At 38.8% G+C, this 27,128-nt stretch overlaps 1 protein-coding gene and 1 pseudogene across 2 annotated transcripts in view; both read right to left on the bottom strand.

Annotated features, from left to right (window-relative positions):
• The window catches only part of Tmem59 (transmembrane protein 59), a 32,566-nt gene that overhangs the window by 1,552 nt on the left and 3,886 nt on the right, over positions 1 to 27,128 (bottom strand). Inside the window, exons 2-7 of one of the 2 annotated variants that reach the window (XM_004642559.2) lie at positions 24,356 to 24,461; positions 22,371 to 22,465; positions 18,108 to 18,260; positions 15,111 to 15,192; positions 14,108 to 14,192; positions 7,535 to 7,643 (exon numbers count right to left, since the gene is read on the bottom strand). In XM_004642559.2, the coding sequence (XP_004642616.1) occupies positions 7,535 to 7,643; positions 14,108 to 14,192; positions 15,111 to 15,192; positions 18,108 to 18,260; positions 22,371 to 22,465; positions 24,356 to 24,461 (630 nt within the window). The remainder of the gene's footprint in view (positions 1 to 7,534; positions 7,644 to 14,107; positions 14,193 to 15,110; positions 15,193 to 18,107; positions 18,261 to 22,370; positions 22,466 to 24,355; positions 24,462 to 27,128) is intronic. The other variant, XM_004642560.3, reaches the window with a different exon arrangement.
• LOC111812991 lies at positions 14,599 to 14,711 on the bottom strand (annotated as a pseudogene).

Raw genomic sequence — 27,128 nt, 5'->3', positions numbered from 1 at the left:
AAAAAAAAAAAAAAAGAGCTAAAAATGTAAATAAAACACTGTAACACTGATAGCAGGGTAGTCCTAGACACAAACTCCCTCAAATCCTTACTATCATATCCAGTAAGACTCTAAAAGCAAAGAATGAAGCAAAGTATGAAACGGAATCATTGCAAACATCAAAAACTCACTGGAATATAATGGCAATATCTATTATCTTTTGAGAGCAAGTCTCCTTAGATGTACTTTAGATGTACCTCCTAAAAATAAAAAAGCAAAGAGAAAAGTCTTTGCTAAGAAATGGGATGGATTTTTTTTTTTGTCAACTCATACAATAGAATCCATGTTATAAAGAGAAGTGCTGGCAGCTCTGACAGAGCAAATAATCGGATCATAAAGAACTGTGTTAGAAAACTGCTTGTGAAACATGCTAAATAAAATCACCTTCGTGGGTTATCAATTCTGATACAGTACAAAAGAATTCCAAATACTATGCTAACCGAGACAGGCCTGCGTCAAGACCTCACATACAGTTGCTGCAGGAGGTGCTAGTGCTGCCTCTGGCTGGAACTGGGGAGTAGCTGTCATAACAGTTGCTTACTTGAGCATGTGTGAGACATGGTAAGTAGAACTGTGGCCAAAAATACAAGCATCTCACCATAAGGAGGTGCCCAGGAGGGTAACTTCCCAACTTACAAATGAGTCCCATTCCTGGAGAACTTTCGCAAGTCAGATTCATTTGTAAGTCTGCCTAGGTGAGTTTCACACATCTTTGACACATTATGTAAAGAACAAGATAATAAAACATGCATAGAGAACTATTATGCATTATTACACTGTACAGTAAGAACACAGTAGCACAAGTGTGACAATTTTTTTTTTTTTTTTTTTTTTTTTTTTTTGCAGAACCGGGGATTGAACTCAGGCCCTTGCACTTGCCAAGCAAGGACTTATCCTACTGAGTTATCTCTCCAGCCCCTGTGACAATTTTTGACAGACACACGAGCTACTTCTGCCATTTGTTTGCATCTATGAATGTTCCTAATGCAAGCTCTGTGTTTGTATCTGTGAAAGTTCATAATTTAGGGGCTAACTGCATCTTTTTTTTTTTTTTCTTCTGTTTTTGTCTTTTTGAGACAGGGTCTCACTATGCAGTTCAAGCTGACCCCTAAGTTTCACTTTGTAGGCTAGTCTTGAACTTGCAATGATCCTCCTGCCTCAGCCTCCTGAGCGTTGGAATTATAGGTGTGTGCCACCACACCTGGCTTAACTGTATCTTATACTTTTTCAGCAAAAGAATCTTCAAGACAAATTCAGCAGCTGACTGACTGGACAAGATATAGCTTTCAAGTGTGGCTTCCTCAAACTCCAGAATTAGCATACAATTTACCCATAGGCACTATAAAAGAGTATGTTTACAACTTTACTGAACAACATTTAACGATCTTGATACAGCATCCAAAAACTATTTTTACTTAGCCTCTCCCCTCCAGGGTTTTGCTATGTAGTGCAGGCTGGCCATGAACTCACTATGTAGTGCAGGATAGCCTCAAACTTACAGTGACCCTCCTGCCTCAGCCTCTCAAGCACTGGGATGACAAGCATGTGCCACCACACCTGGATTTTGTGTGTGTGTGTGTGTGTGTGTGACCAGCTCAGCCCACCAGGGGGCGGAGCTGGCTGGCATGTGGTGCTGAGGGATTGAACCGCGGTCCCTGTGCTTTGCTAAGCTTGTTCTAAGTAGGTGCTTTAGACCACTGAGCCATCTCACCAGCCCCTGGATATTTTTTTTTGAAGTAAGGAAGGCCTTGCTGTATAGTCAAGCCAACCTCAAACTGGGGTGCTGCCCATGCTGGCCTTGACCACAATCATCCTTGCTCAGCCTCTGAAAGCTGGGTCATACTGTATGTATGTCACCACATGAGAAGCAGAGCTGGTTTGAATGATTTAACATACCAGCATATAAATTATCTAGAGAAGGAAAAGAGGGGAACTGAGGCAGTGTTAGTCAAAAGACACAAAACTCCAGTTAGAAAAAGGGAATGTACTGTGTAACATAGTAGTTAATCACAGTGTACTATTTATATAAAACTGCTAACCAGAGATGTGTTTTCACAACAAGAATGATATGGTGATACAGGAGATGTTAGCTTGATTTAGCCAGTCCTCAAAGAATACATATTATAAGGCTAGAGATATAGCTCAGCAGTGGAGCACTTGCTTATCAGTGCATACCCCTGGGTTTGATCCCCAGCACCACAAACACACAAAGTTATATACTATAAACATATATACTGTTTACTTGTTAACTTAAAAATTAATCAAAAAACAACAGAAAGTAAATCCTGTGTGTACAGTACAATCTGTGCTCAGAAGTGGTAAGATCATTTGCATAATATAACTATCAGGCGTAGTCATTTTTGTGGCTGTGTCTCCTCAAATTATCAAGCAAATACAAGTGTGTGACACCAGGCCTAGCATGCCATAGCTGCTTTTTTTTTTTTTTTTTAAATGTATTTGGTACAGGGTCTCAATACACAGCTTGGACTCATAGTGATTTTGTTTTCATGCCCATCCCTCCCAGCTGGGATTATAGGCATTCATATAGATCTACAATCTATAAATGTATATGATTTACTAATGTGTGCTACTAGCAGTCTTCTTAACCCACTCCCCAGCCCCCACCCCTATACTGGGTCTTGAACGCCCAGTCTCACCAGCTCAGCTTGCCCCATGGGCAGGGTCAGTGCAGCACGAGGAACCTGGAATCAAATTCCAGTCCCTGTGCTTGCCTAAGCAAGTGCTCTCTTAGTCCACTGAATTATCCCTCCTCCCCCTGCCCTTTTATGTATTTGGTGCAGGGTCTCACTATGCAGCTTGATGCATAGTGATCCTGTCTTCAGCCTCCCCAGATCTGGGATTACAGGTGTATGCCACCACACCCAGAGTCAGGGTCTCTGGCTCAGCACGCCCTATGGGCAGGGCTAGTGGTGTGTGGGATGGGGATCAAAACCTGGTCCCTTCGCTTGCCCAAGCAGGCACTTAGTTCGCTGAGCTATCTCGCCAGTCCTGCCATAGCTTCTTTTTTTTTTTTAATTTTTTATTTATTTATTTATTTATTTATTTATTGTGTGTGGCCAGCTCAGCCCACCAGGGGGCGGGCAGGCTGGCATGTGGTGCTGGGGGATTGAACCAAGGTCCCTGTGCTTTGCTTGGCTTAGCTTGTTCCAAGTAGGTGCCCTAGACCACTGAGCCATCTCACCAGCCCCCTGCCATAGCTTCTTAATACAAATTCTGTAAATAAAATGTTAGAAAATATTTAAGGGCTGGGTACATGGTGGTACATGCCTGTAATCCCGGCACTCAGGAGGCTGAGGCAGGAGGATCACTGTGAGTTTGAGGCCAGCCTGAGCTACAAAGAGAGTTCAAGGCCAGCCTGAACAGCATAGTGAAGCCCTGTCTCAAACAAAAAGACATAAAAATAAAAATTAAGAAAAAACAAGGTGTGGCACTTACTGGCTTCTATTATCTACTTGTTATGAGAATTAAGTCTTCTAGAGGGCAAGGTTCTTGGTCTTCGTCATTTGTCTGTTGTTGTTTTATTTCTTTTTTCCTGTTCTTTGAGACAAAAACCTCACTATGTTGTCCAGCTAGTCTTGAATTCTTGAGCTCAAGTAAATCCTCCTATCTCAGCCTCCCAAGTGCTAGGATTACATGTATGTACCATACCTGGCTTGGGCTTGCTCTTCAGTTCATCTACAGTTCCTTGAACAGGGCCTACCACATAATCTATGATCTATAAATGTATTTTTTTTACTAATGTGTGTGCTACCAGCAGTCTTCTTAACCCACTCCCTAGCCCCCACTCCTATACTGGGTCTTGAGCCCAGGACCTTCCCAAACTCTTTTTAAAAACTGTTTTTATTCTGAGACAGGTTTCACTAGGTCACTAAACTGCCCAGCTGGGGCTCCAGCTTGTAATCCTCCTATTTCAACCTCCCATGAGCTGGGATTACAGGCCATCTGCCACCATGCCCAGCTTTCTTTTTTTGGCGGAACTGGGGATTGAACTCAGGCCCTTGCACTTGCCAGGGAAGTGCTTATTTCACTGAGCCATCTCCCCAGCCCATTTCTTAAAACACTTTTCATTGAACATATGAAATCAGATGATCATGGTCTTAAAAAAAAGCTTAAAACACTGCTCTTCCAGAAACAGCAATAAAAAAGAAGCACAGAGATAATGAGGCAACCCAGAGACAGCATCTACCATTTGTTGCTATAGCAAGTTTCTGAGGATGCCTAGTCTCCAGGAAGGACGGCCAATACTGCTGGCCTCTGTTGCCAGGTCATGCTTGGCCTGCTTAACAAGGACAACCACAAGTGACAACTCTTTATTATCTCAACTAGACAGTCAATCTCAACCCATGAGGTTTCACATTTATGACATCATAAATGTGAAAAAAGGAACAAGGAAAAACAAGTGGAGAGATCAAAATCTTTATATGTTACTTCACTCATATGACAAAGATGCCACCTCTTTCTGGCCAGAATGATCAAATGGTATGTAATGAATATTTACTAATGCATACTTTTTGGTCATCCTGCTATTTATTGACACCACTTGAAACTGTTTACAGTGACCAAAAAGGAAGCTTTTCATATCTCATATACAGGTTCCAAGGGTACCATGTCTGTATGAAACAGAGATGCAAAGGACTGGCAAGATAGCTCAGTGGACTAAATGCCTGCTTAGGCAAGCACAGTGACTGGGGTTTGATCCCTGGCACGACATGCCACGCCGGCCCCCGGGTACACTGAGTGGGCCAAGGACACTGGGGGTGGAGACACACACCTATAATCCCAGCGCTGAGGAGGCTAAAGACAGGAGGATCACTACAAGTCTAAGATGTGTGGTGAGACCCTGTAACAACCAAATACATTAAAAAAAAAGACCCATTTTTCAGTTGTCTCATACTTTGAAACGTATAGTATGATTACATGTGTAAATAATATATATATTATATATACGTAATACAGCTCATAGATGAGTTATATTTATAGAACTTAAAATGGAGTCTCAAGCTACTATGGAGAGGGGTCAGAAAAAAAAAATCTTATGTTCCAATAATAAACTCATGAAAAAGCTTTGAGAAAGTGAAGTTTTAAAATAGGAACTTGTGGCCAAGAAAGCTTGCATAATTTTTCTAATACTAAATTTAAATTATTTTTATAGTGAACAAAGGAGAAAACACCAGAAAAAGGTGTATTCATACTGTAATATTTGAAAATAGGAAACTAATATTTATGAAAAACTGCTTATATTGAAAATAAAATGGCAATACAACAATTCTGGATGATTTGTGATTTCCTATTCCTTTATACATACCTTATGCATTTCTATACTAAGCATACTTCTTAATAAAATACACTTAAAATTATTACCTACTCAAAGTATGGTTTCACATGCAAAGTAAAGCCTCAAAGAAATGTGGATTTTTCCATAGATACTTCTAGCAAAAGAATCTTCTTTTAAAAGTATAAATTTGCCCAGTAAAGCCAACTTTAGTTTTAAAGACAGAAAAGAAAGCAGTCTAGAAAAAGAGCAAAGAAGTCATGCCCGGTGGGCTGTGTCTGGAGAAGTTCAAATGTACTGCTGAGGCCCACTGTTTTATGGTCACAAGTGCCTAGGGGGCATATGAGAGAACAGTGGGATACTCTCCTAAATAACTTAGGTAAAAGAGAAATTTTATCATAAAATTAAAGTTATATGATCAAAATAAAACTTATCATAACAGAGAGAGCTGAAAGAAATAGAGCAAGAGTCACAAAAAAGATCTCCCGATCTGTAAGACACAGCACAACCATAATCACAACGAGAGTCACAGGTTATGTGTAAGCAATACCAGAAGATTAAGAGAGGGCAAGCCATGAACTGCCCACCTCAGAACTGTTTAGGTAAAAGAATTTGAGCATCCTAGCTCAAAACATGAACATGGAGTTCCAGCAGTGTCTCCCTTTCCAGTGTCAAAAAGAGCACAAAAGATAGCAGCTCTTGATATGAGTCAACTCATCAATTTCCCTACATTCGATTCCAGGCTGACCAAAGGAGTAACGGCTCTGGAATCAGATTATCTTTAGTTCATATCCTGATTCTACCGCTTACTGGTATATACTACTGGGGCAATTAAAAACTCTCTTTTGTGGTTTTCCCATCTGGAAAATAGGGACAGTAAAAGCAGCCATATCACAGGGTGACTATGAAGACTAAATGATCACATTCAGATAAAATATCTAGAACAGTGCCCAGTAGTAAAAGTGCTCTTCACTAGTCAGTATGTTTAGGGACCAGAATGTAGGTTGTGGTAAATTTAAAGAGATAATGCAACCTAACCAGCCAATTACTGTTTTGGCTACTGTCTGTCAATATATATCTTACTCCTAGGGGCCTTCTAGGAGTCAAAAGAAGGAATAAGAATACAAGAAGGGAGAGAACAAGGTAACACAGGCTAAGAGTCAACAAGAACTTATTTCTATGTTTGGAGCTTTGATACCATGAGGATTAAAAGTGCAGAAGTAGCTCCAAGAGAAGTAACAGACAAAGGCAATTCTATGCAAGATACTTTACCAGGAATGACACAATGATTAAAATATACATTATGAGGAACATTAGTAATGTAGCAATAAGATGTTACCAATATAGTCATATAATCTAAGAGTTCTGGAGAAATTTATCAGCTCTCCTTAACTTCTGCAATTTCCAAATAGCATATTTTTACTTGTACACATGAAAACTGTCCACCCCTCTCTCCCTCTCTCTACTAATTCATCCCTTATTACCCATTCTTCAAAGTTCAGGCCAAGACTTCCATTACTGCCTCACCTGATAATCTCAGCACATAATCTCTGCTTTTCTTAATACTTTGTATAACTACTATCTTTGCCATTTAAATACTTTATCAATTAAGGTAAAGAAAGTCTATAGGAAAAAACAGCTATAGAGCCAAAGACATGAACTTCACTCTAGCCTCAATACTTTTCTGGTTATGCAGCCTCAGAGGTTACCTAGATTGGAAGCCTGTTAACTCATTTATAAAACAGAATACAAAACCAGCTGCTATAGATTGTTGCTGGGCACTGGAATGACATACAAGACACATAATACTGTGCAAAAAAATTTTTTTTGCTAACTCTCACTGTGTAGCTTAGGCTGAACTTGAACTCACTGTGTAACCTAGGGTGGCCTTGAACTCATGGCAAGCAGCCTCCCAAGTGCTGGGATTAATACTTTGCAAATTTTAAAGAACCACATATATGTTACTTATCAACATCATCCTGCCTCAGTTTCTGGGTACCTGTATCTATTATGTTAAACCAACAGCATACTATTGGATTGCATTTTAAGAGACCATCGGAAACTAGGAACAAGTCTTCTGCTGGAACCTGGACTTTTCATGTGTGCCAACCTCCACCAGGAAACTACCAAACCTCCTCTCACTCTAAGTAACATGGTTTATGGTTCAGTCTTCTAAGAGCCCAGGATTAGAATGAAATTTACCTCAGAGGGAACGTATTGTTCCACAGCTGTAGCAACAGCTGCACAGCAGATCCAGAGCAGTACCATCACTGAGAGGATGAGAGTCATGGTTAGAATCCATCCTGAGTTCCTGAAAAGCATCAACAGCTGTATTAAAATTTCATAGTATAAAAAAGGAGTCTTGATAATTAAAGGCAATCAAACTCATACTTATCTGAATACAATCAAAACTTTATATACTATCTTTAAAAATTTTAAATACCTATAAAAGGAAATGGAATAGCTAGTACTGATTTTTCAATAATATGTAACACTAAGATTACTATTAAGAGATCTTTTTAAATTTTTTTTTTTTTTTTGCGGAACCAGGGATTGAACTCAGATCCTTGCGTTTGCCAGTCAAGCGCTTATCCTACTGAGCCATCTCTCCGGCCCCCAGAGATCTTTTATTTTTTGTAGCACTATGCTATATCCCCAGCTCAGATTTTACTTTTCGAGACATTAAATTGCTATATTGCCCAGGCTGGGTTCAAATTTGCAATCTTTCTGCTTCACCTCCCAGAAGGCTGGGATCACAGGTGTGTGTTGCTTCTTCTTTTCATTTTTCTTTTTGCCGTGCTAGAAATTAAATCTAAGGCTTCATGGATAACAGGCAAGTGCTGTAACACTGAACTACTATACCAGTCTAAGAATATTTTCTAACTAGTAAAAAAAAAATAAATAAATTGAACAGTCACAGAAATGTCATATATTCTTTAAGGTATTACAATAATACTGAAAGATAACTCAATAGGCTAAAAAGGTATAGAATAGTTTAATTATGAAATCACAAATTTTAAAAAAATAACCTCATTTTCTTACATATTTAGTACAAGGTCTCACTATGTAGCATGGACTTGTAGTGATCTTCCTGTTTGCAGCCTCCCTGGTGCTGGGGCAAGCATGCATCACCATGTCCCTATCTTGGTGGCCAGCTCAGTGCACCCAAGGGCAGGGCTAGCATGTGGTGCCAGGGATTGAACTCTGGTCCCTGTGCTTGCCTAAGCAGGCACTTAGTCCACTGAGCTATCTTGCTGGCTCTTTTGTTTGTTTGTTTTTTAAGACACGATCTTGCTACCTAGTCCAGGCTGGCCTCAGCTTCCTGAGTGCTGGGATCACAGGTATGCATCACTATGCTGGCTTTGATAATTTGTTTTATAAAGAATTCATAATTATAAAGAAGACAGCTTCCTATATTTTAAATACAAGGTATGGTTGAAAATAGTGTGCTTAAATAAAAAGCAATTTATCACAGTAGAAGAAAACTTGCTATGCCATCAGTGCCCCTCAAAATCCTCCCCCAACTCTGAACACACCCCACAAATCTTGTTACTTTCTGAAGTAGTTTTTTTATTAATTATTTGTGTGTGTGTGTGTGTGTGTGTGTGTGTGGCCAGCTCAGCCCACCAGGAGGTGGAGCTGGCTGGCATGTGGTGCTGGAGGATTGAACCGTAGTCCCTGTGCTTTGCTAAGCTTGTTCTAAGTAGGTGCTTTAGACCACTGAGCCATCTCACCAGCCCTGAAGCAGTTTTAAGAACCTTTTGTGACTAGAGTTTTGCTGCCACGGCTGCCTCAATGACCAAAATTAATTCAAAATGTTTTTGCCTTTCGTGGTCATTTTGACTATGGGGAAGAACTACAAGGAAGTAGCACGGTGCCAGATCCAAGGAACAAAATGGACAAGGATCATATTTTACAGGATTGCCTTTCCACTGGATGGCACTTGAGAGCAGGGCTCTGCACTTTTAGCACACAATATGAAGAGGACTTTTGGTGGAACCGGGGACTGAACTCAGGCTCTTGAGTTTGCAAGACAAGCACTTATTCTACTGAGCTATCTCCCCAGCCCCGAAGACTTCTTAAACTGCTTCAGAGTGTGGCAAGATTGGTAAGAGTGCTTGAGGCAAGAGGAAGTATCTTGAGGGAGATTAACAATAATATGTCTTTTACTATAACAATTATTATTATTTATTTTTGTCTCTTTGAGATAGAGTCTCAGTCTGCAGTTCAGGCTGGCCTTGACCTCACTTTGTAGCCCAGGCTGGTCTTGAACTTACAGTGATCCTCCTGCTTCCCTCGAGTTCTGGCATTAGAGTGTGTGTCACCACATTCAGCTTTACTGTAATTTAATTTTTTATTTTTCTTCTTTATTTAGGACAGGGTCTACAGGATCTCCCTACACAGTTTGGACTCATAGTGATTCTCTTGTTTTCAGCCTCCCCAGTGCGGAGATTACAGGGGCACGCCACCACACAGTCTCAATTGCTGTCTCAGCGTGCCCTGTGGGCAGGCCAGCACGGCAGGCTGGGGATGAAACCTGGGCCACTGTGCTCTGCCTAAGCAGGCGCGTTAGTTCACTGAGCTATCAGGCTGGCCCTAGCTTTACTGTAATTAAAAAAAAAAATTTAAACTGTCACCTTATTTTGAGAATGCACTTCATATATGAGTTAATACCATAACTCATTCACTTGATGGTGTACCAACATGCAAACATGCTAAGGAAATGTTTGTATGCCCAGTCATTTTTGGTATCCCAGCAAAATAAGACTTTGGAGAATGCAGTATATCTAAAAATAGGGAACTTCCTTATGATGCTTTAAGAACACCCATTTTGAAAGCTAAGAAATATTTAAGGAAAAAGCACCCACTTTCCTTTACAGGGTCCAGCCCTAAACTGGGTACTAGGAAATGTACTTCCATGAATGAGAAAGGCCTGATATCTGGGTTGCAGATCAACTTTAAGACAAGTAACTGGGGCTCATCTTCGAGCTCATCTTCTTCCACTTCCATGACTGATCTAACCTATTTTTCTTTCTGACTGTTCTTGAATTCAGGTCTCATTGTTTGCTGCTGACTTACAAACCTTCCTAAGCTACCCTTCACACAGCAGCTTCTACCTAACATCGTCAATCATTCTGCTGCTTCTGTCTGGCTCTTGTCTACCTCCTACACAGCCATGGTGGATCAGGATCAGGGTTAGATGTAGAATTAGAAGAAACTAGAGTTGAATTTAACACAGTGGCTATATGGTTTCTGCAAAAAGGTAGTTTATCTGAAAATAAATTTCTAATAAACCTGCCACAACTAGCAAAAAGTTTCTACTCATCATTTGAGATTTACTTCCATCTTAGTAAATCTGCCCTTGAAGCCTCCAATCGACTTAGACTCTTTGTATGTGAGAGGCCAAAGATGGTGAACATCAGTCATCACTGGGATGGTCATTACTTCCACGTCTGTCTAGATCTCACAACTCCACAGAAGTAGAGAGTGGCCAACTTTTCTAGGTATCAGGTTCCTAGCAGAGTCTGGCACGTGAAAGAATCCTCCAAAAGGAAAAAATGAATGTGACCTCAATTTCCATTCCAGACAGAGGGCTATCCTCATAACAACTATGTGGTACAAAAAAAGCATTGCTAGAAGAGTCAAAAGACCAGATTCCACACTCTGGCTGGGTCATCTTTCACGTGATTATGGAAAAAATCATGACACTAGGATAACCACATAGCTCTGGCTGACAGAACAAAAAGTTGTAGAATTAGAAAAGCAAGGTCTGAATTTTAATCACATGCACATTCTAAGTAAGCACTTCACCCCTGAGCTATGTCACCAGCCCTTTTAAAATTTTATTTTCGGACAGGGTCTTGCTAAGTTGCCTAGTCTGGCTTCAAACTTGTGGTCTTCCTGCTAATTTAGCCTCCCAAGAAGCTTGTATTGTAAGCATCCATCAATACACCCAGCTATATATTTGAAACTTTCAAGAAGTCTCTCTAGTCATAAAGTTAGTTTCCTAAGTTAGCATTCACAAAATTGCTTTAAAAATGTTACAACAACCTGAAAGTGCAGATCATTAAAGGGAGTAAGTCACAGTAAGATGCCAGGTAGTACAGTACTGATTAGAGATTAGCGGCTGGGGAGATAGCTCAGTGGTCTAAATGCCTGCCTGGCAAGTGCAAGGACCTGAGTTCAATCCTCTGGTACCATATGCTGTGCCAGTCCCAGAAGCCTGGGCTCACTGTGCTGGCCCCGAAACCGGGTGTGGTGGCACACCTCTGCAATCCCAGCGCCGGAGAGGCTGAGACAGGAGGATCACTAGAAGTCCATACTGCATAGCAAGAGCCTGTATCAAATAAATAAATAAATAAATAAATAAATAAATAAATAAAATCATTACTTAAGTTTCAAAGAACTATCAAACTACAACAAAAATTAAAAATTCTATAAAAAAAACCCTGACTTTTTTTTCTGTACAAAGTCAAGGTCAAACATAGGTTTATTTTCTAACAGACTTTAAATACTTTGTTTAGTAAATTATGATTATTTCCTCCCTCTTTTTTTTTTTTTTTCCTGGTACAAGGAATCGAACACAGGACTTTGCACTTGTCAGGCAGGCACTGTGCCACTGGCTATCTCACCAGCCCTATTTTCTTTTCTGAGACAGGGTTTCAACATGCACTTCAGTTTGGCCTTGAACTCACTATGTAGATCAAGCTGGTCTCAAACTCCTGCCTCAGCCTCCCTAGTGCTAGGATCACAGGGGTATGCTACCATGCTCAGCTGAAAGATTAATTTTTAAATTCCATGTAGTTCTACCGATACATAATAAAATGATGTTAAGAAAGCTGAAGGTGTAGCTGGAAGGTAGAATGCTTGCCCAGCACATGCAAAGCTCTGGGTTCAATCCCCAGCACTGCAAAACAACAACAACAACAAAATCTGTTAAGAAACTATTATTTCTGTCATAAAAAATTATGGGGAGCATGAAGTTTGAACAACTGCAGTATTACATTTGAAACTGAACAATCACTAGAGCGTATACATTCTGAAACACTTTTTTTATAGTTGTATGGAAAAGCCTAAGTATTTGATACAATAAAGAATAATTGGCGCTGGGGATTTAGCAGTAGAACATTTTCCTAGCAAGCAGGAAGCCCTGGGTTTGGTCCTCAGCACCCAAAACAACAACAACAAAAAAAAAACAACAACAAAAATAATTAAGAGGACATGTAGTAATAACCAATAGGACATGTCTGTCCTACTGCCCTTTTTCTTTTGGGGGTGATGATAGTAGGCTGGGCATTTCTCTCAGAAATCTTTGGAAGCATCCACTTTGACAAGCCCTCTCTTCACTGTCAGAAGGCTAGACAGTCTTTCCTAAGGGGGCCTATGGCATATATTTCTCCAGTTTCCCCACTTTCCCTTGTAACCCAAAGAATCCTGACCTAGAATGGATACTGCATGGTGTATACAACACCCTTCCTAACCCACAGTCCTTTTTTATCTCCTCTAACATCATAGATGGCCAAGTAGACAAAAATGAAAATGAGAATCTGCAAACCATCAGACACTTTAAATTTTAGCTTAGGAAGAGACAGGAAGAGGTTATTCAACATGTACATGGTTACAGTGAAGTAGGAAGTTCTAGGGCTCTACCACACAGTAGAGTTAACGATAGTGTATAACATATTTCAAAACTGTGCAACAATAACAAAAAAAGTAAATAAAAAACAGAGCTATAGCTCAGCAGCATAGTGCTTGCCTGGTAAGTGGAAGGTCCTGAGTTTGATTCCAGTACCAGAAAAAAAAAAAAAAAAAAAAAGTAAAACAGCTGTGAGAGGATTTTGAAATGTTTTGCCACCTGAAAGACAGTGAAATTACAGATAAGCTAATTATGCTGATTTCATCATTGTGACATATATTAAAATAGCACATTTACCTCATAAAACTGTATAATTTTGTGTCCATTTAAAAATATTATGTGTATTATTTTCTTTCTTTTTTTTTTTTTTGGTGGAACTGGGGATTGAACTCAGGCCCTTGAGCTTGCCAGGCAAGCGCTTATTCTACTGAGCCATCTCCCCAGCCCAAACATTACTCAGTAGTTCTATTTACATATTTTTCTGTGGTACCAGGAATTGAACTCAGGACCTTGCACTTCCCAGGCAAGCATTTACTCCACTGAGCTATCTCCCAGCCCCTACGCATATTATTTTCTAAAATGAAAAAAAGATCCAAAGCATAAGTTTGGAAGACAAAAGGTAAGAAAACTAATTAACTATATATATTTATATATTGTTTTTGTTTTATCATTTTATGCATTTTGTACAGGGTCTCACTATGCAGCTCAGACTGATAGTGATCCTCCTGTTTTCAGCCTCCCCAGACTGGGGATTACAGGTGTGTGCCACCATGCCTGGACTTGTGCTGGCTCAGTGCACCTGGGGGCAGGGCCGGTGTGGCATGCAGGACCGGGGATCGAACCCTTGTCCTTGTGCTTGCCCAAGCAGGTACTTAGTCCACTGAGCTATCCTGCCAGCCCTTATTTGTTTTTTATCCTGGAGACAGGCAGGATCTTGCTGTGTAGTTCAGGTTGGACTTGAACTCATTGTGCAGCTCAGGATGGCCTCAAACTTTAGGCTATCCTCTTGCCTCAGCCTCTGAGTGCTGAGATTCCAGGTGTGGACTATCACACTCAGTTATTAGTTTTAAAATAATAAAAGGAATGTTTTATTTACTACAAATCAGAGTTTATCTATTACATATACAAAGAATACATACAGAGAGAGGCATCTTAAAAATCCATCATTTTCTCCAACTTCAAGATAGCCCCTGCGTGCTTGTGAGCTTCTCATTTGCAGATCTGCTGAAATAATAAGATACAAGTTTATTATATATTAGATTCTAAAAGTTTGTCTCTTCAGATTTCTATTATGGGGTTTCCTGTCTCATTCGCTCTCTTTTTTTTTTTTCTGTCTTTTTGAGACAAGATTTTGCTATGCAGTTCAGGCTGGCCTTGAACTAATTTTGTAGTCCAGGCTGGTTTTGAACTCACAGCAATACTGCTGCCTCAGCTTTCTGAATGCTGGGATTACTGGCATGCACTACCATGCCCAGCTTGCTTTCAAATTTTTATTGAAACTGATGCTTTCTGTTTAATTACACATGGACTTGAATAACAGACTATAGTTTGTTCGATCTAAAGATGATTTTATGTCTGTTATGTGCTGTCATTATCTACTTACTTTTATCCAACCATAATCATAAGGCTAATTAAGTTAACATCTCAAATATGGTGACTAGCAAACTTTAAATAGTTTTCAAATATCAATAATTATGCCTCGGATAAACCTGACTGGTTATGATATGGCCACTGTGCAAAGCTTAAACTTTAAAAAGTAACTTGTGCTGTTAGCTTGATGTTTGATGTTCCTATTAGTTAAAATTCACTTCTAGCATGGCAATAAAAAACAAAACAAAAAACAGAATATGAGACTCACACTTTCAGAGTAGTTTTACTATTTGGTTGATTTATTGAGAAATATCAGAACATCTGATTAATTCACTGAAAACATTGAAATGAATTAAATGTTTTTTAAGTAGTCTTTCTCATGTGTGGTCTCCAAACAAGTAGATTCAGTAAAATATGGAACTTGTTAAGAGATACAGATTCTTAGATGTTCTCTCAGACTCAGTATATTAAAAATCCAGAGGTGGCCAACCAATCCCACTACAACCAGATTTGACTACTGTTTTCATCTGAGGTTTTAAAAATAAAACTTACAGGATATTTTGCTTAAAGACGATTCTCTCAAATTTATAGGCTCCTGTTCCAACTGTGGTGCATACTGAATTTCTGGCTTAGACTAAAAGGATAATGAAAGCAATTAAGTCATTTGTACTTCTTAAGCTTTTTAAATAACAAGTTCAACAATGCATCATCTCTGTAGACATTTAAACTAAGAAAAAGCAATAGACATGTTACAAAAAATAAAACACACTGGCCACAATTTATTTATTTATTTATTTATTTATTTATTTATTTATTTTTGGTGGAACCGGGGATTGAACTCAGGCCCTTGTGCTTGCCAGTGAAGCGTTTATTGCACTGAGCCATCTCCCTGGCCGTAAGCCACAATATATTTAAATTGCATCCCTTGAACATCAGACTTAGTATCTTGCAAAGAAACAGATTTCTGGCATTATCAATTAGTTTAACTTCTTGTCGATAGTAAAAAAGAGAGGTACAAATCACAACAAAATATTATACCAATATTATACTGTATAAAAATGAGATCTAAGGTGCTGGGGAGATGGCTCAGTAGAATAAGCACTTGCCTGGCAAGCACAAGGGTCTGAGTTCAATCCCCAGTTCTGCCAAAATAAATAAATAAATAAATAAATGAGTTCTAATTCTAGTTGATAAGAAAATAAGTCCACAGACTGTAAAAACTTTTGGCTAAATATCATCTCTTTTTCTTATGTGGAACACTGCATTCTTCTCTGAGCATTAATAATTTATAAAAGACAGGCAAATATTCCATTCTTTACATCTTTTATATAGCTCAGAGCCTCTGGAATGAGTTTTTTTTCCACTCTAGTTACACAGAAGTTATAACACAAGTTAAAACAGAAATGTTAGAAACAGAATTAATCTCACATTTAATGAGGAATGAGTAAGGGTACCATTCTGAGAGTCAACTTAAGCTTTAATATTAGCAGTTTTATGACTTGCTCATTTTTTTTTTAATGCCTTTTGTACAGTGTCTCACACAGCTCCGACTTGTAGTGATCCTCCTGTTTCCAGCCTCCTCAGCACTCAGTGGCCATCCTGGTGTGCCCAGGAGTGGGGCCTACGCGGCATGTGGTGCCGAGGATCAAACCCCAGTCCCTGTACTTACCTAAGCAAGCACTTAGTCCACTGAGCTATCTCACCAGCCCTAGGAGTTTTTTTTTTTTTTTTTTTTTTTAAGGCAGGGTCTCAATATGTAGTGCAGGCTGGCCTTGAACTCATGGTGATCCTCCTGCCTCAGCCTCCTGAGTGCTTGGATTACATAGGTGTGTGTATGCAGCTGAACTTGCTCATAAATTTAGAGAAAAAGTTCTGTGTTTTAATTATCACCAAATTTTCAGTACAGGACACCAAGCTCACCATTGTGCTAAAAAAAAAAATCATAGCCAATCAAGTAAACCCTTTAACTAGAAGAATTTAAAAAGTGTACCATATTACCTGAGAGAAAGAATATATATAATTTGTTGACTAGTGTATTTGAGAAAACTAATTACTGAATTAAAAGACAGCCTGATAGGTTGGTATATGGGCCTTGAAGCTAAAGCATCCTGAGTTTGAAGCCTAATTTATGTTACTTACTGGCAGCAAGATAGATTCTCAGCTTCATCATCAATAAGTAGAAATAATACAACCTGAGAAAGCTGTCTAACATTTGGAATAACATAGTTGCCTCTCTAGATCTATGGGTTTTATGTCTTTGGTTCTGCAGCCATGGATTCAACCAATCATGGATCAAAAATACTTGAAAAAATAAATCTGTACAAGGACAGGCTTTTTCCCCAGTATCATTAAACAATGCAATATAACAACTACTTACACAGCTTTTAGCCAACAACAGAGTGTATATACCAAAGCAGCCCATAAGACGACACTGCTTAGAGAGGCCGCAGCCATCTTAAATGCAAGCTATGATGTTCAAACAGCAATAAGCTTGCCTCTCCAACTGTGCCCCAGTGTTCGGTGACAGAGGACTGTATTTTTGGGGTGTGTATATGCATAAGTTATATACAAATACTATACTATTTTACTAAGAAACTTGAACAACCTCAAAGGTTGGTATCTGTGAGGGTCCTGGAACCAATCCCCCAGATATACTTAAGGGAACGTAGATGTAAAATGTCTGGTATGACAGAACTTCTAGAAATAGCAACTATTATCAAAGTATCATATGAGAAATGGTGAAAGAGAAGAAAAATTATCTCTCCAGGAGGCAAAATGTTTCTTCAATAAGAGTTATGAAGAAAACACTAAAATAATAAAATATGTCATTTTCAATTTTCTCTAATATGTATATATTTTATGCCACTATTTGTATTCAATGAATACTATCTTCCATATCTAAAAATTTCATTTTATCAATTTAATAACAATAAATTTAGAAGACTTAGAATTCCAATTAGAAAGCTGAGTGTGGTACATGTCTATAATCCCAGCACTTAGGAGGTTGAGGCAGAGGATCATTACAAGTTGGAGGTCAGCTTGGACTACATAGTGAACTCAAGGCCACCCTAAACTACATAGCAAGACTCTACCTCAAAATATGATTCCTCCTTACAAGAGAAATCCCGGGCTGGTGAGATGGCTCAGTGGTCTAAAGCACCTACTTAGAACAAGCTAAGCTAAGCTAAGCAAAGCAAAGCACAGGGACTGTGGTTCAATCCCCAGCACCACATGCCAGCCAGCCCCATCCCCTGGTGGGCTGAGCTGGCCACACACACACAAAATAAATAAATAAATAAATAAAATATAAGAAAATTAAAAAAAAAAAAAGAGAAATCCCAATGAGATAAAAACCAATGGGTCTTAGATAAGGTGCCCAAAGTGATGGGGCAAACTGTACTGTGTCCTGATACTCAATTTTTTTTTTTTTTTTTTAACCAAAGCCAAGTAATTATCTGATGATACAGATTTATGAGTTTGTTGCTCTACACCAAGACATGTATTTACTGCTGTTGATACTCAGATGAACATAAGAGGCAAAGCTGTCACCTGGAATATAACGATTTTTCCATCATCAGCTTGGAGATAGAAAGTCCAGGAAGAGGTGATGAAGCTCTGTGCAGAGTCCATCATGTCACTCCAGAAGGACCGCACCAACATCAGAGGGAAGAGTAGATGCATTTTGGGCATCAGGGACATAAGCTAAACAAAATTTAAATGAAGAGAAATGCATTATTTATTATTCCATGCATCTACACTATATTCAAGAGAACAACATAATCAAATTTCCTCAAATCTTCCTGAGATAGGGTTCAATCTACCACAATTATCAGCATTAAAATATTATCTGTGCACATTAACCATGTTGTAAAGCATGGTCAGTGAACAGATTTGCAATCTACCTGTCATCTCTATCAGGAATAATACAGTGGGAGGGCCAGCCAGATAGCTCAGCAGATTAAAGCACCTGCTTAGGTAGATGCAGGGGCTGTGTTTGATCCTTGGTCTGCTGTGTCAGCCCTGCCCCTGGGATGTGCTGAGACCAAATGAGACTGGGCGTGGTGGTGTGCACATATAACCCCAGTGCTTAGGAGGCTAAAAAAGGGAAGGATCACTACATGTCTGATCTGTATAGTGAGACCCTGTACTAAATACATAAAAAAGAATAAATACAGTGGTAAACTGGGCATGGTGACATGCAATTGTAATTCTAGCACTTGGGGAGCTGAGGCAGGAGAATCACTGCAAGTTTAAGATCAGCTTGGGTTACACAGTGAGTTTAAGGCCAGCTTGAATTTATATAGTGAGACCTTGACTCAGACAGACATAAAAATAATAACAATGCAGTTTTATCTTGGTATTATTGGTTCTAGAAGTGCAAAGAGTACCAAAAAATGATGAATCGCAAACAAATTGTTTTGGCTGAAAAGGATGGCAAGCCAGGATGCAATTGATACTGTTAAATTCTAAGTCTTGGAACATATACATGTGTTTAGTCTGAAAAAGCTTGAACAACTGTGCCAAATAAACATTAAGTACCAGGACAAAATTTTCCAGTCAAAATATATGGAGTATCAAATTCAACAAGTTTCAAAGCAGTGAAATACCAATCTATCACTGTAACAGACTTTTGAATTGTCTAAAAACATGGAGACTCTTAAGATTTGATTAAACCAGGCCCAGCAAGGTACTAAGGGGTAGAATGAGAAGGGACATATCAAATAGTTCTTAAATCTATGTAAAGCATTAGCTTTTACATAGAATAAATCATGTTATAATAAACATCAGGCTCAGGGAGATAGCTCAGTAGAATAAGCACTTGCCTGGCAAGCGTAAGGGCCTTAGTTCAAACCCTAGTTCCGTCAAAAAAATAAAATAAACATCAATGTGGGGCCAGTGAGATAGCTCAGCAATCTAAAGTACCTGTTTAGGCAAGCTTACGCAAGTGCGCAAGGATCACAGTTCAATCCCCAGCACCACATGTCACGCCAGCCCCACCCCCAGGGTCAGCTGCACTGGGGTGCAGGAAAAAAATAAAATAAACATCAATGAAAAAGAGGAAGGAAAAATCAATCAAAAGTATATATGAGAGGGCCGGCCAGATAGCTCAGTGGACTAAAACACCTGCTCAGGCAGATTTAGGCAGATGCAGGGACTGGGTTCTATCCCCGCTGTGCTGGCCCCGTCCCCACACTTGAGATATTGACTGAGACTGGGAGTAGTGGTGCGTGCCTATAATCCCAGCACTTGGGAGGTTGAAAACAGGAGGATCACTACCAGTTCGATTTGTGTAGTGAGACCCTGTAAACCCTGTAATAAATACATTTTAAAAAAGTATATATGAATACAATGTGAGCTATCTGGTAACAGTGATGACTTTCATAGGGTGATGAAGTATTTTATAGGCTAAATACATATGGTAGGTGTCACAGGTAAGACTTTAACATTAATATGTGTTATCTCTCCCTTGGGACTTAATAAGCAGCACTAGACCCCTCTAGGACACAGGGTGGGATACATCTTACTGAACTCAAGGGACAGCTTTGGTTCTGTTACATTTCAGAAGACAGACATGGAGTAGTACCAGCAGTTTTCAATATAAGATCTATATTCAGGATCCAAATTTCCCATTTAATAGCTAGGAAATCTCTCCTTTTGAACAAGCATTTATTAAGACTAGATTTAAAGAGGTCAGGGAATACGTGTATTTTAACCATTAATGTATACATGTGTTTAGTTTGAATAACCTATGTTAGGCAGAGGTTAAACACAGGTGTTATGTGTATATGGAAAGAGGAAGCAATTTTAAGCTGGGGTGAGGAATTTTTAAGGTTTCACAAAGAAAAGGACACCTGCCTAGAGTCAAGGATTCCCTATGTACAGGAAAGGGAAAGACACATGAAATAGTGTGTTATATTATTAAAATTAGAAATTGTTCAGTATGTATACACATCATTCTTTTTTATGTATTTGAGTACAGGGGCTACAGGATCTGCCGGGTTTTACTACATAGAAGGGAAACGTAGTAATTCTCCTGTTTTCAGCCTCCCAAGCACTGGGATTACAGGCGCATACCACCATGCCTAGTCTCTCTCTTTTTTTTTTTTGGCAGAACGGGGATTGAACTCAGGCCCTTGCACATGCCAAGGAAGCACTTATTCCACTGAGCTACCTCCATGCTCAGTCTCAATCACCATTCCAGTGTACCCTAGCCAGCATGGCATGCCAGGGATCGAACCCCAGCCGCTGAGCTCTGTCTAAGCAGGTGCTTTAGTCTGCTGATCTATCTGGCCGGCCCTCAAATCATTTTTTTTTAAAGTATTCAAACTACTTTATTTTTAATTTTTATTTATTTATTTATTTGTGTGTGTGTGTGTGTGTGTGTGTGTGGCCAGCTCAGCCCACCTGGGGGCGGGGCTGGCTGGCATGTAGTACTGGGGGATTGAACCGCGGTCCCTGTGCTTTGCTAAGCTTGTTCTAAGTAGGGACTTTAGACCACTAAGCCATCTCACCAGCCCCCCTCAAATCATTTTTAAGAGGAAGATAATTTAAGCTATGAAATGCTTGTGGCTCAAACAATTGTGCTTATTATTTCTTTCTTTATTATTATTTTTTTTTTTTGGCAGAACTGGGGATTGAACTCAGGCCCTTGCGTTTGCCAGGGAAGTGCTTATTCCACTGAGCCATCTCCCCGGCCCCTGTGCTTATTATTAAAGTAAGAAAGGTACAAATTAAAACAACAGATTACCAAGAGCTGAGGAGAGAGGGAAGGAGATGGTTCTTAGGGGATACTGAGATTTGGGGGACAGAGCGATGAAAACATTTTGAAATTAGATAATGATGATAGCTGCACATCTGTATGAATATCTATGCATAAAACATCTGTTTTGACAGTCTTGGCTATATAATGTAAGAAAATTGAGTGCCTAACAGACATAGGTGTAGAAGACTTCACAGAAAGAAGAAACAAAGACATGCTTTGTAGGTTGTTCATACACTCACATGTACTTCTATATCTTTTGAGTTTTGTATCACATTTCTATATTTCCTAGGCAAAGATCAGTAAAATTAAGACCTTTTTTTTTAGTATGTTGGGAGTACAGAGAATGAGTAGGGAATTTTAAAGTATGACACTGAAGAGGTAATCAGGAGCCAGATTTGAATAAGCAGTTTGGATTGAAGCCTATAGGTAAGTGGAAGTTACTGAATTATACATGGAGAATTATATGTAAAATTTTCATTTAGGAAAAAAGTCTAGACTCTGATGAAGTTTAAAGTGGAAAAACAGGGCCAAGGAGATAGATCAACAGGTTAAGTGCCTGCTTGGCAAGTGTAAGGTTCTGAGTTCAATCCCTGGTACTACAAAAAAAAAAAAAAAAAGTGGAAAAACAGTTTGGAAGCTAAAACAATGGCAGCTGGAATGGCAAAGAAAGGACTCAAATATTAATTTATCTTAACCTCAGTTTTATCTCATGTAAAATGGAGTTATCTTTACTGGAACATAAAAAACAAATTTATAGATTATAATTTTTTTTTTCCTTTTTAGAACTGGGGATTGAACTCAGGCCCTTGTGCTTGCCAGGCAAGCGCTTATTCTACTGAGCCATCTCCCCGGCCCCTAGATTATAATTTTTAACAGGAAAGCATTATATAAAAGCAATTATCCAATAGTCTTCCATTTGCAAAAATAGTTTCATTTGATGAAAACTAAACATAAAATACAGTACTAACACAAGATCAAATGGTCTATAAACATTAATCAATACAGAAACCATTTAAACAGGCAATTTTGAAAGTCAGCATTGTTCATACTTGTTCTTGTCTCAGTTCAGCGAATGGCAGCTGATTCTGGCAACCAAGATGGCAAGCATATTGCTCATCAGATTGGGAATAGGCTTCTGTACATGCTGAAAGAGAAAAACAGCCAAATTTTAAAAGCAGACAGGGGGAAGAAAGGTTAAAAAGGCATTTGGTATTTTATAAAGAAATTTCCTATTCTTAGGGCCTGCCTGATAGCTCAGAGGACTAAAGTGCCTGCTTAGGCAGAGTGCAGTGGCAGGGGTTCAACCCCCTGCCTGCCATGCTGGCCTTGCCCCCGGGGTGTGCTGAGCCCATGATTGAGACTGGGCGTGCTAGTGCACGCCTGTAATCCCAGCACTTGGGAGGCTGAACACAGGTGGATCAGTACAAGTTCAATCTAGTAGTGAGACCCTGCCCTAAATACAGGAAAAAAAAAAAAAAAAAAAAGAAATAAAGAATTTCCTATTCATAAAAAAAAACTCATCAATATGAATTTCCAAATTTGATAATATAAAGAAATGTATTACTTCAACAAATTCCTTATTTTCTCCCTTCCACAAATCAAATGTTTTTTATATAAATTTTTTAGATACCCAGGATCTGACATTCAAAATACAGGATTTTCAGAGTTACAGTTTATGTAGTGGATAAAGCACAGGCCTGGTGAACTGAAGATAATACAGTTTTAGCTCTATCATAGGTTGGCAGTATGTGACCTGTACTGAAGTGATAAGCCTCTACTATTTTGATTTCTATAGGTCTAAAATGGAAATATCACCACATGGGGTTGAATCTACTAGTTATATACACAAATATTTGAGATTACTGTTAAGAAAACAAGGGTATCAACATCATAAGGGGAAAATGATGAAATCAGCTGAACATTCTAAATTCTAAGAACACAACTAGATAATATCCTAATTGTAGGTGATTCTAAAATTGAAATAGGTCCCTACCATATATGTTCTCTTCATTAAAGGCACTTTTTCTTGTGATATAACACTTCATGACTTTAACAATTTTATTTTCTTTTAACTCAGTCAAGCATTTGTGATAAATTTTTCAGGTGCCTGATAATAAAACAAACAGCAGTATGCACATACTAAAGATGACCATTTAGGAGCCTGAATCATAAAAATAAGGTTACAATAGCATAGAAAATGGATGTGATGGGGAAAAGGGGCCTCCTGCTACAATGAACAAGCAGTACTAAATATAGAAAACTGCATTATAGTTCCTTAAAAAAGTTAAATGTTCTCTGTGTCCTGGTTATGTTTTTCTTTCTTCTTCTTTTTTTTTTAATCTTAAACCTCTTTCAGTAAAAGGGTTAACAGTGGTTTAACAAGGGACAAAGCCTTTGGTTAATTCTTTTTACTAGCATGACCAACAAAGAATGCACTATTAATACTGAGGCAAAGGGCTGATTCAGTAACAACCTTGGAGCTAAATCAATTAATCTATGATTGAAAGGCTTAGGAAAAGTATACCATCTATGAAAAGGCAGCAATGAATTATGAGTAGGGTAATTACTACTACATTTGTCTAAACAGAATGCTTAGTCAAACAAAAGTGTCCTACCATAATACAAAATAAACACTGTCTCCAAAAACAGATGAAATTTAAGGCCTGTGGAATCTCTAGCACCAGCTCTTAAAACTAAATTCATAAGGGTTACAAGATAGTGGATGACTACAGCTTTTTGTTTGGCAGTGCTGGGGATCCAGGGCCTTTATATTGAGCTACATCCCAGCCTCCCAACGAACAGCATCCCCCTTTTTTTTTTGAGACTGGGTCTTATTACAGTGCTAAGGTGCCTAGGCTGGCTCAAACTTGTGATCCTACAGCCTTAGCCTTTCAAAGTGATAGGATTACCACTGTGCTTACCCAGATGATTAAATAGTGTGTCATTTTCTAAGGAAAATACATAAAGAGTATAACTGAAATAAAAGAAAACACCAATATTATATACAACTGAAGTCATTAGCATAGCATCTTACCAGATTCACACTCCAATTTGGTCCGATTTAATTCAATCCCATCATCCACAAACTGGCAAATTGAAAACAGCCTGCAACCTCTCTGACATGCGTACAACTCCTCTTCCTAGGGAGTTCAAGAACAGAGAGGATTACCAAAAAATAAAGACTCATCTTACACAGAAAAGGTCAAACAGAAAGCAAAGTTCGTAAGGTTTATTCTAAGTCATCCATTTAAATTTTACACTGAATAAAAAAAGATAGGTAATATCACAATTTTTTTAACAACATAAAGAGGTTTATTTCCTTACATTAAAAGTGGCATCAGGCCAGCCAGGTAGCTCAGTGGACTAAAATGCCTGCTTAGGCAGAGTGCAGTGGCCGGGGTTCAATACCTGGGGTGTAGTGCCTGCATCCTCCCCACCACCAAGGCATACTGAGACATCGGTTGAGACTAGGTATGGTGGCATGCACCTATAATCCCAGCATCTGGGAGGTTGAAAACAGGAGAATCACTACAACTCCAATGTATGTAGTGAGACCCTGTAGACCCTGTACTAAATACACTTTTTTTAAGAAAGGTGACATCAAGAAAAAAGCCTACTGGCTAAAAAATACCACCTTTTCCCCATATTTCGTGGTTACAATTAGTGGGCGGGTTGAAAATAAAAAGTGACATAATCAGAACCCTAACAGAAGAAAGGAATCAGCAGTACCCTACAATCAACCCATGCTTTTACCACATCCATGTTTATATAAGCTGCTAGGCTCATCAGGAAAAACGTCATGATCAGCAGATGACAAATGGTGACACAAGGCCCTGTTAGAGGGAAGTATACACCTATAAAAATGTTTATAGGGAAGGATTTTTAAAACTTTACTTACTCTAACTAAGAACACAGACAAAAGCAACAGAGTCACTTATGGGAAAGGCTACCATCATCTGCCAGACCTGAATCAAACCTTTCATGTGAATAACTGCACAGTTACTTTACCTGTTGAAATCCCGAGTTTCTTTCATTGTGAAAGGAGACAACAGCTACTATCTCTAAACTCCTCAATAATTCTGGAAGATAACTATCCTAACAGTGCCCAAGAAAGTGCTTAATAAGTAGCAATAATGTTGATCATAAAAATAAATTTTAAAAATAAGAAACAATAATTTAAAATATTGTTACTCTTATTTAAGAGCTTAAAATTAGAGGGACAGGGCCAGGGAGATGGCTCAGTAGAATAAGTGTTTGCCTGGCAAGTGCCAGGGCCTGAGTTCAATCCTTAGTTCCGCAGAAAAAAAAAAAAAAAAAAAAAGGGACATACAGTTCTTCATTACTGGAAAATATTAGTTGCTTAATAAGATCAATAACAAGGCTTGCAACAATTTCTTTCTTTGGTAAAATACATACAAACTAGTGTATATGGAGGAGCCACATGACATCTCACTTTTAAATATGTTTTCCTTTGTTAAACTAACCCAAAAAGCCACCCAGTACCAACTTCAGGAGACCACATAGCACTATGCAAAGAGCCTAGGTACAGAAATTAGCCTGGCTGGAATTTGAGCTTGACTACTTCACCCTGTACCACCTTGCACAAGTTAATCTCTTTAAGTCTCAATTGTAAAATAAAGACAATACTCTTGTATTAATTTTAAATATTAGGATTACACATTTATACCCCTAATAGCATTATTGTTATACTAATAAACTTAACATTAATAATTAATGAACATCCACAATGTGCCAGGCACCATGTTAACATTTAACATATCTAACACCCAGAGTAGGCACTCAATTGGTAGCTATTAAGAATCAGTATTTCAGGCTGGGCATGGTGGCATGCGCCTGTATTCCCAGCACTTGGGAAGCTGAAAACAGGAGAATCACTAAAAGTCCGATCTGTGTAGCGAGACCCTGTAGACCCTGCACTAAACACCCACCCCCCAAAAAAAGAATAATTAGTATTTCATGTTCTATACAATATTATTATTATTCCAGGGCCGGCCAAATAGTTCAGTGGATTAAAGTGCCTGTAAGCAGGCGCAGGGGCTGAAGGTTTGATCCCCGGGGGTGTACTGAGACAGCAATTGAGACTAGGTGTGGTGGTGGTGGCATGGGCATGTAATCCCAGCTCTTGGGAGGCTGTAAACAGGCAGATTACTACAGATCCTCACTACAAGTCCGATCTAATAGTGAGACCCTGAACACCCTGTAGACCCTTCCCTAAAATACAAAACAAAATCAAAAACAAATTATTATTCCACATATTATAAATATTTCATGCACCATGTATCTTAGATGACTGGCAAGCTCACATAAAGTATATCTCCTCTGATACAGGACACAGGAAATGGTTGCTTCCCATCACACTGGACATTAGCTAAGTAATTAAAAGGTCCCTTGATGATACTATCAATAGCTTTATATGCATTCTCTTTCTTTCTTTCTTTTTTTTTTTTTTTTGTGACAGGATCTTACTATATCACCCAAGCTAGCTTGGAACTCTTGATCCTCCTGCCTCAGCCTACTGAGTAGCTGGGATTAAAGCTCTGGACCAGTGTGTCCACCTTGTCACATTTTCTTATCCTGAGCTAAGTGAAGCTAACCATTCTCTCCTTATTCAGAACTTATGTACTAACACACCAAATTTTGGAACATGAAATATTTGTAGCTGTGTTAGGTACTGTGCTAAAAGTATGATACATATCGTATATATCTTTAATCATCACACTAGCACTGCAGAGGGTGAGGTGTTTTTTTTTTTTTTTTTTTAAAAAAAACAGGACAAAATGAACTTA

Source organism: Octodon degus, unplaced genomic scaffold, assembly GCF_000260255.1.
Source record: "Octodon degus isolate 3935 unplaced genomic scaffold, OctDeg1.0 scaffold00156, whole genome shotgun sequence".
NCBI lineage: Eukaryota > Metazoa > Chordata > Mammalia > Rodentia > Octodontidae > Octodon > Octodon degus.
The sequence above is the reverse complement of the archived record's forward strand: the minus strand, read 5'-3'. Positions and strand labels throughout refer to the sequence as shown.